This window comes from Xyrauchen texanus, chromosome 7 (genome assembly GCF_025860055.1).
Source record: "Xyrauchen texanus isolate HMW12.3.18 chromosome 7, RBS_HiC_50CHRs, whole genome shotgun sequence".
Lineage (NCBI taxonomy): Eukaryota > Metazoa > Chordata > Actinopteri > Cypriniformes > Catostomidae > Xyrauchen > Xyrauchen texanus.
In genome coordinates this window covers 44,511,414-44,523,831 of record NC_068282.1, presented here as the reverse complement: position 1 = coordinate 44,523,831, position 12,418 = coordinate 44,511,414, and the positions used below count along the sequence as shown (strand labels likewise).

Here is a 12,418-nt window from a genome sequence, read left to right as displayed (position 1 = left end):
AATAATAATAATAATAATAATAATAATAATAATAATAATAATATATTTTTTAAGATGTACGCATTTCAATTCATTAAATTAAATTTATTTTAATAATCTTTAACAAAACAATAAAACATTTAATATATTGTTTTATCAATAACAAGGAATTTTGTTATGAAATTGAAATATGTAAATCATTAAATTATGATTGACATATTTATTTTGAGTGCATAAGCAAACAAACTAGCATATATCATTATGTTGCAATGGGAACAGGGAAAATGCTAAAAACAAAATAAAAGCAGAAAATACACAGGTAGTCTCAGATTATTGCTGGGTTTAACAAATACAATGTGTATTTACAATTAAATAAAAATAACAGAACAGACCCATCACACTGTGCTTTATGCAAAGGGAAATATGACTGTAATATACAGTAGTCAGGACAATGAAACAGCAGTTTGATGCTCATGCAAACAGGGGTAAGACACTTGGTATCCATTTCCACTGGCAATTTTCTGTCTTTCATGCATGCAATTCCACACAAATTAATATAACACAAAAAGGATAATTTAACACAAACATAAAAGCAAACAAAATAACAAAGATGTTTTGACATAAAAATAATGGAAAATAAAGGGAGATAAGAGAAAAATAATGAAGCTTGATATCATTCAAAATATCTTTAGTACAGAATCAACATATTCAAGACATATTCAGTGATTATTCAAGATCAATAAAGTGTTTATTTGCATCCTGATTTATTACACCATCTCTGACTTCACCTCTATAGTTTCCATTGTATATAACTGTCTTTCATTTGGATGATTCTGGCATGACTGGTCCATCACATACAACTAATGTTGTATTTTGAACGCTAGTTTCCAGTTTTCCATATCAGTGTTCTCTTGGCAGAAAAAACCCCATCTTCAAACAGTCTAAGGTTTTTTGCTGGTGTTAGCAGGTTTAAGATGGTCTCCCAGTCTGGCAAACTGGTGCTCAACTGGCCAACTAACTAAACCATCTTAAGTTTAAGAGGTTTTCTCCAACATAGTCTCATGAGAATTCATCTCAATACTAAAATATGGCAAATTTGTTCCAATTCATATGACTTCATGCATCAACCATTCACATAACTACCAATTAGCATTACCCAAAAGATCAATACCAAAGCATTGCCATTTCCTGTGTTGTTAATTCCAGCCTGAATCTGCTAGACCAGCTTTAACCACCTAATACCAGCATGTCTGGACAGCATGGAAATTCAGGACTACATAGGTGTCTACATAGAGCCTGGTCTGATTTGTATTACTCTAACTTGACTCACTGAAAATAGTGTTAGTAAAGACTGAATCTATGGTGAAAGCTGAATCAAAAATGTCTTCCGGTTTGTGTTCTTCCTCTTCCAATACTGGGCTTCCTTTTAAACCCTCTTCATTGGGTTCAGGTTGAGTCATTTGAGGTTCAGCTCCATTCTTAATGGACTGAGATGCTACAGATTTCCCTGACATAGTGCTGTGGACACTAGCACGCCGGGCGCTGCCCTCTGATGTGGAGATAACGTAACTGGCACGGGGTAAACTGGCCAGTGCCTGGCCTGGTTTGGGGCTTTGCATTGGAGTGGCAAAGCAGTTCAGACACCCTGAAACAGAGGATGACTTTCCTTGTGTCTCAAGAGCAAGTTTAGGATCAGCCTCTGTGCTTTGCACACTCTGAGTTTTATACAGTCCAATGCTCGCTTTGTCCAGCTTTTGGATTGAATGATCCCTAGTGGATCTTCCACTGCTGGATCGCCGTACCCTGCTCCCTGAAGAGCAGAAGCCTAGTTTGGGTTCCTCGTGTTTGGGCTGGGCTGGCGATGAGGAGTCACTGGATGTGTGGTGTCTGGATGAGAGTGGATCCACATGGGGGCTGCTATCACTGGACCAGGCTTCATTCTCAAAGCTCACACTGAATTCACCACTGCTTGCACTGGGGGCACGACACGATTTGCCATTCAAGCCTGCTGAATGTAATAAGTAATAATCATCATCTGATGTAACATCCTGTTTATCCTAGCTTATACTTACTTTTCACCCTGTTCCTCACACAATGCTATTTTATGACTTCGAAACTCTTTAACGAAAGACTATGACTTGTAAAGCGAAACATTTAACCAACTACATTAACAAGCTTGTTTGTGAGCAACTGACAGATCGTTGCACTTGTGATTCAATGGACCGGAGTACAAGTCCTGAAGAGCATGCAAGTCGGCATGAGAGCTGAACGTGTCATAGAAGCACCACAGAATGTCATGATCGCTTCAGCAATTGAATTTTCATCTTACATATGCTTTTTATTACACTATTCACCGTAGCGCCATCTTTGATTTTTAAAGGGAATGTCAACGAGGCTGTGAGGGATAGACTTTCCATCTCTTCAATGGCACGCATGGTATAAAGCTGTAAAAAGGTCATGGATCACACCTAATTTTCAACAACTCATGTTGTCAACTAAATGTTTTTTTCAATGTTTTTTTGAGGTTCAAAAAAAACGATCCAATCAACACTTTAAACTGCAGTACAGCCCACTGAAGAGACTGTACGTCTATCCTTCACAGCCTCGTTGTCATTCCCGTCAAATATCGAAGATGGCTCTGCTGTGAATGAGGTCTATCGGTAAGGTTTAGGTTTTAGGTTTAGTTTAAGGAGGTCAGTGTTGTTGATTTAAAACTTGATAGAGCATTAACCTTCATCCGTTAAAGAATGGTCTGTTTGGGTCCTGCAAGACCTGCAAGGCCAGCCCACTACAAGTTACGCTCCCTTCAAATAACCAGCGAAATGGTAAAGTCTTATAACAGTGGGATTTCACATTTACACATTGTGTTTGTTGTGTTTATTTGAAGTCCCGTAGCAACCTTACTATTACACCTTTCCCTATGCCTAATCCAATCCTAACCACAAAGACTGAAAAATGAAAAGTTTGTAAAAATTATTAAATATACTGCAATGCAAATTTCTATTTGAATACAATCATTCTGCCATATCAGTAGATGGTCACAGTGAGAGGAAACATGACGAAAATGAGGAGTAGAAGAAGATGCTAATCTAATAGGCTAACATCTTGGAAATCTTGGATTTCATATGTGACTAATCATTTAAAAGTTATTCTTTGTAATATTTACACGAATAAGACGAAATGTATCCTAAAGCGATTGCATTGGATTTTAATGGCTCTTTCAGACAATAGAATAGTTTTGTGATCCAAGGGGGGACACATTGAGTAGGTGTGTTGTGTAGTGGGTATTCATTCATCTCGCTTGAAGCTGCCAGATACACTTGCATCATCTGGGAGAAAATTTAACTCACTTTTAGCTAAATGGATTTTGCACCATGAAACTATTTGATACGTGTAATGAATTTTGCAAAAATGTCATCATCAGTCATGCAATTTTCAAGAGATGAGGCTATCTGAAGTGTTATTAGCAATAGGCTTGTGGTTTCTAGCAATCATGAAGTGGGACTTGGAATGAAATTCAGAAAGTTCTTACCATGACTTTGTTCTTCAGTGCCATTAGGTGGAATCGCTTCTTCTTGTAAATTCTTACCTGAAGGGTCAAATACGTAAACACACTATTAGATGCTGGAAAATCTAATGTAAGGAATAGTTCATGCAAAAATGACGATTGTTTCATAAGTTACAAACCCTCATTTCATTTTAAACCTGTATGACTTTCTTATGATGAACACAACACAAGTTCTCATGTGAACACGCAAACCACTGTGAACAAACTTCTTTCAGTGCTCATGAACACTCAACGGACTCCACAATTTTCACTGCGAAATTCTGGGTTGTTTCTCACTGAAACCTATTGTATGCCTTCAGAAGATTCTGACTACTTTATGATACCTTTGGGTCCTTTTGTTAAGCTTTAAATCCCCTTACAAAAAAATCTAGAGTTCTGACAACTTGCAGCAAATTTCCCATTCATTATTTTCACATGCAAATGAGCTAGCGATTCGCGGGAAAATTTTTTCCAGAAGTTTGCAGCTCTTCACCGGTAGTGGTGAACCTGCAGCAAACCTTTGGCAACAATGAAGAGTTTGTCGCAAAGCACATTTGCATGTGAAAATAAAGAGTGGTGAAGCTGCGGCAAATTTGCCAAAACTCTCGGTTTTTGTAAGGGGTGTGTCGCTATCCACTGCCATTGTATTTAAAAAAGACGAACCAAAATACTCATTAAAAATTTTTCCTTTTGTTTCCCACAGATGATAAATTCATACAGGTTTGGAAAGAAATGAGGGTGAGTAAATAATGACAGAATTTCATGGGTGAACTATACCTTTCTACGTTGGATAATGACTTTGAAGACTTATTTGAGTTGCAAAATGCAAAACGGTAAAGCAGCAAATCCATATGTCAGAGGAAGTACCAATTTCAATGTGACTTCTATGTGATATGTACAGTTTTGAATTAGTACCTTGATTAAGAATAGTACTATGACTAATGTAGGAGTAATGAAGTAGTGATGATGATGTGGAGTGTTTTTTTGACATGGCAATGGAGTGCTGCATTATTTTCTCTCCTGCTTGTTCCTTCAGCTGCCCAGAATCACCATCCAAACATCCCTCTGACTGGAGCAGGTCAAACATGGCTGAGATGGAACATGACAAGAGATGAAGATGACAAGTGATGAGATCTCTCCTTCTCTCTCTTTTTCTGAAGATTTCAAGATAGCTAAGGATGAACGTTGCCTTGGGTGTGAAATGCTACAAGTACTTTGGGTAATATTTAAAAGCAATGCTATTGCTGATGCAAAGATAATTGGAGCCAATCTTTTATCAACCATGAAAACAAATTAAAGACAATGAAAGTCACAGGCATAACAGGAAAGACAGGTGAGGTCTTACACAGAGATCGACGAAAGAGAGACTTGACTTTTTCTTTCTCCTTTGGTTTGGAACGTTTAACATGAAACATTTTCAGAGCGTTGACTTGACCACCACAATGGAACACATGAAGACAGGAAAAGAGGGAGGAAAAATATGAAAACTAGATTAGCATTTTGTGAAGGAAATATAAGTGCTTGCATGGCAGTAAATTCAACTAAGGTAAGGTTTTAGGTTGTGGTTCAGTCGAAATTAAAGGTGCACTCAGCAACTTTTGCCTTTGTGTCATCTTGGACTTACACTGACACCTAGTGGCTTGGATGCAGCATCATTTAAAATCAATATCAGTTTTCAGTATCAGATGCCATTTGTGGAAATGTAGTATTCACAGTCAGCCATGATTCATTTAATCAATGAGTGAAAGTGTCAAATAACAGGACGGTTACTGAGATTAATGGTGCGTTCAGACCAGAGGCGTCGAGAGCGTCAAATCGACCAGAAGTCATAAATTTTCTATGGCAGCCAGCATCTCTCGCGGCGAGAAGCGGCACGGCACATCTGGAAAGGAAAGTTCAAGCAACATTATGGTAATGAGCTTTGATGCAGTTCGGCGGTAAGCTATTGGAGTATAGAAATGTTCCGCTCTAGTGAAGTCTAGAGAACACAACAGTGTAAACTTTGGTTCCCACCAACCATTAGTTCCGAAGACAAAATGGAGGATTTCCCGTATTTCCCGAGGTTTTCCCCGTATTATTTGATCTGTCCCTGTTTGCTTACAGGGATATAAATAAAAAATAAAAAACGATGCGTGGACAAAGGTGTCTGAAATTGTTGGTGTGCCAGGTGAGTTGATGAAGTGGATAATTTGGTTTATATAATATTATCTAATAATATATTAAAAGATTTCATGAGGATATACGCTACTTGTGATATGTCAGCAAAAAGATACCGGTCAACATGTCTGGATGTTTTGGGGCCCCTTTAAATGTAGTTCACAAAACCAAGCATTCTCAACGAATCTTGCCGCCTATTTCAACTACGTCAGAGCATCCACGAATCTTCCATAGAGTTGTTGGCGAATTTTGACGCTCTCGCCGCCTCTGGTCTGAACGCACGGTAAGCCAGTATTATTCGGTTGGTCATGTGATTTGAATATGGCAGCCCCTGTGTGCGGTCACTCTCTATGTAAAATAAAACAGCTTTTATAAGGTTACTGATATGACTTTGTCTTTATTATATTGAGAAATTACAATTCATGACTTTAGGATTTAAACTTTTTTAATGAGGAAAAAGAATCACTTTCTCATGACACACAAAGTGGGTTCTGTTCCTACTTTGCGGCATAAAAGTAATATTTAAAAAGGGTTAAAAGAATGGTTTTCTCATAAAATTCTCATAAAAGAATGAAAAGATCTTTCACAATTCATTCTGCATTTATTGGAATTAAAATTTTAGTATAAAGTTTACAAAAAAGATAGCACACAATACACTTAAAAAAAGATTTTAGCATATTTTTTTTAGAATGACTCATTTCAATTTCATAACAAAATTCTATTAAATTGAATTGTGTAATTATTAACTAAATTTAATATTTATTAAACTTAAAATATTTCGTTTTTTTATAGATGGATGGATTTTTTAATGAATTTATAAATCTTATAAATAATTAAAATAATTTATTTGAGTGTCGATGTGAAGTAAATGCAGAGGAGTTATACTTAGTATTAGAGTTAGGGGTTTAGAACAAACACTAACCAGAATATCTGAGGATTATCAATAGGCTACTATGCTGCCTTGAAAGCACCGTCATAATTTCCCCTTGTGGTCAGTAGTGTAAAAAGTTTTTATAGGAAAGAATTCGATTTTGTAGAACCTTCCATGATTATTGTGACAAATTTCACAGGCTTATCTTCTATAAAAACCTAAAGATGTAAGCAAGAAAGTGTCTTTTAACAGTGTGGAAAAGGGTGGAAGACCATGGAAGAGAATGGATTATTTAAGGAATCAGGAAGAAACCCCATCATGCACACATACAACATGCACATACTTCACATGCATGAGAAAACACATCAAATGTCCAGATATCTGAATAAAGTTTTATTTTGAGGCACTGATCTCCTCTTTAAGTGCCCTATAGCGAACATTTCTAAGGTCTGGAGAGCAGAAGTTGACGATTTTCTTTAACAACAGAGGTGATGCGTGGGGCGTGTTACAATTATCGCAGCTATCCTTTGAATCATTATTCCTTGACAGTTGAAAGGGTCCACCATAAACCTTTTTGCTATACTTTGCCTGACCTTGGGATGTTGGGTTTGGGGCAAACAGCTTGCAGCTCACTGGATGGCTTGTTTCTGAATGTTCCTGGCTGGAATTGGAAATGGGTGACTGTCTCAGGTCATTGAGGTCATACTCACTGCTACTCTTCTTGGGGGATGGTGTGTCACCATTGAGAGAGTTGGAGGGAGATTCCTCTGAGCCCTGGGAGCCAGTGTAAGAACTATTGTCGTGGCAGCTCAGTTTATCTAGACCTTCACAGGACTCCGAGTGGAGCGGGGGAGTAGAACAGTGAACATTCTCCTGATCACGATTCCGAGTCTTCATCAACTTCCTCATTTTCAGTGTTATCCAGTTCCCACGTCTGCTTTAAGCAAGAGTTTAGGGAAAGAAAAAGTTCTTTGGTCCCGGAGCATTTTAGTGCCACTTTAATATAAAAACTCCAAAGATTTTGGGAATAAAGTTGTAAAGTTTTGAGAATAAAGTCTTAAAATTATGAGATTAAAAGATGTAATACTTTGTGAATAAAGTATAAATATTTAGATAAAAAAAAAACACAACATTACTTCAAAGGTATAATAATGCTACATATTTTTTTTTTTTTTGCAAGTTTGACTTTATTCTCAAAATATTACTATAATCTCATAATGTTACAATTTGAATCTAGTAACTTTGAATTTATTCTCAAAATATTACTACTTTAATCTCATAATGCTACGTTATTTAATCTAGTAATTTTGACTTTATTCTCAAAATATTACTACTTTAATCTCATAATGCTACGATTTTAATCTAGTAACTTTGACTTTATTCTCAAAATATTACTAATTTAATCTCATAATGCTACGATTTTAATCTAGTAACTGACTTTATTCTCAAAATATTACTACTTTAATCTCATAATGCTACGATTTTAATCTAGTAACTGACTTTATTCTCAAAATATTACTACTTTAATCTCATAATGCTACGTTTTTAATCTAGTAATTTTGACTTTATTCTCAAAATATTACTACTTTAATCTCATAATGCTACGATTTTAATCTAGTAACTTTGACTTTATTCTCAAAATATTACTACTTTAATCTCATAATGCTACGATTTTAATCTAGTAACTGACTTTATTCTCAAAATATTACTACTTTAATCTCATAATGCCATGTTTTTAATCTAGTAACTTTGACTTTATTCTCAAAATATTACTACTTTAATCTCATAATGCTATGATTTTAATCTAGTAACTTTGACTTTATTCTCAAAATATTACTACTTTAATCTCATAATGCTACGATTTTAATCTAGTAACTGACTTTATTCTCAAAATATTACTACTTTAATCTCATAATGCTACGTTTTTAATCTAGTAACTTTGACTTTATTCTCAAAATATTACTACTTTAATCTCATAATGCTACGTTTTTAATCTAGTAATTTTGACTTTATTCTCAAAATATTACTACTTTAATCTCATAATGCTACATTTTTAATCTAGTAACTTTGACTTTATTCTCAAAATATTACTACTTTAATCTCATAATGCTACGATTTTAATCTAGTAACTGACTTTATTCTCAAAATATTACTACTTTAATCTCATAATGCTACGATTTTAATCTAGTAACTTTGACTTTATTCTCAAAATATTACTGCTTTAATCTCATAATGCTACATTTTTAATCTAGTAACTTTGACTTTATTCTCAAAATATTACTGCTTTAATCTCATAATGCTACATTTTTAATCTAGTAACTTTGACTTTATTCTCAAAATATTACTGCTTTAATCTCATAATGCTACATTTTTAATCTAGTAATTTTGACTTTATTCTCAAAATATTACTGCTTTAATCTCATAATGCTACATTTTTAATCTAGTAATTTTGACTTTATTCTCAAAATATTACTACTTTAATCTCATAATGCTACATTTTTAATCTAGTAATTTTGACTTTATTCTCAAAATATTACTACTTTAATCTTATAATGCTACATTTTTAATCTAGTAACTTTGACTTTATTCTCAAAATATTACTGCTTTAATCTCATAATGCTACATTTTTAATCTAGTAACTTTGACTTTATTCTCAAAATATTACTACTTTAATCTCATAATGCTACATTTTTAATCTAGTAATTTTGACTTTATTCTCAAAATATTACTACTTTAATCTTATAATGCTACATTTTTAATCTAGTAATTTTGACTTTATTCTCAAAATATTACTACTTTAATCTCATAATGCTACGATTTTAATCTAGTAACTGACTTTATTCTCAAAATATTACTACTTTAATCTCATAATGCTACATTTTTAATCTAGTAACTTTGACTTTATTCTCAAAATATTACTACTTTAATCTCATAATGCTACGATTTTAATCTAGTAACTTTGACTTTATTCTCAAAATATTACGACTTTAATCTCATAATGCTATGATTTTAATCTAGTAACTTTGACTTTATTCTCAAAATATTGCTACTTTATTTGCAAAATGCTACAACTTCATACTCATTTTAATTTTATTCTCAAAACATAATTTTTTAATCTCATAATTCTATAACTTTATTCTCGTTATTTCAACTTTATTCTCAAAATATTGCTATCGTAATTTTGAATTCTCAAAATATTTCTACATTATTTTCCAAACACTAAGATTTTATTCTTGAAATGATTGATTTTAATCTCAAAATATTGCTACGTTAATCTAATTACACTATGACTTTAATCTTGTAATTTAGATTTTATTCAAAAAATATTGCTACTTTAATCTCAAAATGTTTTGACTTAATTCTCATAATTTTGACTATTCTCAAAATATTGCTACATTAATCTAATAATGTTCAGACTTTATTCTCATCATTTTGATTTTATTAGCAAAATATTGCTAGTTTAATATTATAATGCTATGAGTTTAATTTCATAATTCTGATATTATTCTCAAAACATTTCTACTTTATTTTCAAAACACTACAACTTTATTCTTGTAATTACTGACTTTATTTAAAAAATATTATGTTTTTAATCTCATAATGCTAATACTTTAATCTTGTAATTTTGACTATTCTCAAAATATTGCTACTTTAATCTAATAATACTATGACTTTATTCTCAAAATACTGTATTGCTACTTTAATCTCAAAACACTTTGATTTAATTCTCATAAGTTTTATTATATTCTCAAAATATTTCCACTTTAATGTCAAAATGCTATGTATTTACTCTTAATTTTAATATTTCTCAAAATATTACAAAAACTCATGATACAACTTCATTCTCATATTTAGACTTTATTCTCAAATACTAATACTTTAATCTCCTATTTTGAGATTATTCTCAAAAGATTACGACTTCATTCACATAATATTATGAATATCATTCTCAAAATCTTGGATCTAGGAACTTAAACATTCAAACTTTATAGCTGTGAATCACAAATTATAAAATAACCTTTATTCTTCCTCCAAACATGCCTCTTAGCATACCATTATAGAAAAGTACCTGCGTGAAGGTGATGGGTCATAAAACTTATACTGATCCATGATTTTCTCCTCCAGTTTTTCCTTCTGCCTCCTAAGTTCATTCAGTTTGTCTCTATAAAATTGAAAATATAATTAGCACACCACTTACATGCTTTGAACATCTGAAATGTGCTTTTGTGAGAATTAAATTCTATATTACATAAATCAACGTTTTTACCAAATAAACTCACATATACTGTCTCTGCTCTACATGGAACAGGTCCTTGCTTTCCATAGTCTGGTCTAGAAGGGTTCGGTTCTGCACCATCAGGCTCTGGATCTGGTCCAGCAAGTGGCGGTTCTCTTCTTCCAAGTTCCCTTTCAGCTGAGTCAGCAACTGAACAGAGGAGCCACATAAAGAGTTGACTCATCAAAGACTTTCAGGGTTTAATTAGTAGCTGTGTGTAAGAAGCAACAGACAGATAATACGATGATATGGTGGATTAGTATAAATATCCCTGCTGTAAAAAACAAGCATCTGGTCTCCAGCAAATGTTTTGTTTGGATGCTGGTGTGTTGTTGTTCCCACCAGGCTTCTTAACTTGCTTAACCAGTAAGACTTCCTCAGTTAAACAGCTTCACCATGAAGACCATGCTGGTTAATACTTCATCAGATACATTTTGATGGTGATTTTCATGTCATGAGTTGTGCAAAATCAGCACTAACTTGCATAAACCAGCCTGGTCCAACATGGAAATTCATGCTGGTCTAAGCTGACCTTCTCAGAAGTTACTGTATGGAAGTATAAAGAAAACATCTCACAAAACGTTCTGTTCTGCTCTGTTTGAATGCACTCTGAACTGCTCTTGCTGTCTACAGCTCATCTGACAACGTGTCTAACTGATGTTGTGTACCTCACACTGGTTGGTCAGTTTGATGGTGGTGATGTTCAGCTGCTGGTTGTGCTCTTTGAGTTTGAACAGTTCTGACTCCAGCTGTGTTTGCTCCAGTTTGCTTGAGTTCAGCTGACTCTTCATGCTGTTGTGATCTGCCTGAAGTCGCTCGTTTTCTGCCAACAGCTTCTGGTATGTCTGATTCAGCCTGGGAAGAGGACGAAGCACAATGTTTGGTGCTAAATTTGAAAAATGAGAGAATAGCAAACATTTGTTTGTACAGGTTTTAGGTCACTATTTCATGTATATTTTTAAGATTAAATTGGGTTAGTTTTTTATCGCAAACATTTTATGTTTTATTTTAAACTATTTGTTTTGCGAAAGCGTCCTCACACAAATTATTTTTTTTTCCGCTCTTTTGTGTTTGTTCTACAACTTACAGGAATAGTTCACCCAAAATTGAAAATTCTGTAATTATGTACTCGCACAAATGTCACTCCAAACCTGTCTGACTTTCTTTCTTCTGTAAAATACAAAAGGAAAATGTTTTAAGTCTTTATACTGCTTTTTGCCATATAATATTTAAATAAGTAAATATTGACTTCGGGTAAACAATAAAACACAATAAAACCACAGTAAAAGTAATGGATACCATATGGTGTTTTATTAACAAAGTTAGGGAGGAGCAAGTTAATTTAATCTGACCAATCACACAGCCAGAGTAAGCGTATATAAACAGATGCTTACCTCTACGCAGCATTGAGAGTCTCTGGCATCCCACCACCTCCCCATCTCCTCCTATCTATTCCATCAATACTAATCCCTTCCGGGTGGCATTCGAGCTCAGGTCGAGTCTCAAGCCCTCTGCCAGGGACAGCAAGCCACATATGTTTACGCTATCCTAACTGCAGGATTACATTAACTTGCGAACTACTGAAATG

At 34.0% G+C, this 12,418-nt stretch overlaps 1 protein-coding gene across 1 annotated transcript in view; it reads right to left on the bottom strand.

Annotated features, from left to right (window-relative positions):
• Nucleotides 1-65: 65 nt before the first annotated feature.
• ccdc88aa (coiled-coil domain containing 88Aa) overlaps nucleotides 66-12,418 on the bottom strand; it is a 52,385-nt gene continuing 40,032 nt past the window's right edge. Inside the window, 8 exon segments of the mRNA XM_052130611.1 lie at nucleotides 66-1,987; nucleotides 3,512-3,568; nucleotides 4,442-4,615; nucleotides 4,872-4,955; nucleotides 7,265-7,488; nucleotides 10,624-10,716; nucleotides 10,835-10,980; nucleotides 11,499-11,685. Coding sequence (XP_051986571.1) covers nucleotides 1,296-1,987; nucleotides 3,512-3,568; nucleotides 4,442-4,615; nucleotides 4,872-4,955; nucleotides 7,265-7,488; nucleotides 10,624-10,716; nucleotides 10,835-10,980; nucleotides 11,499-11,685 — 1,657 coding nt within the window. The 3' untranslated portion in view covers nucleotides 66-1,295.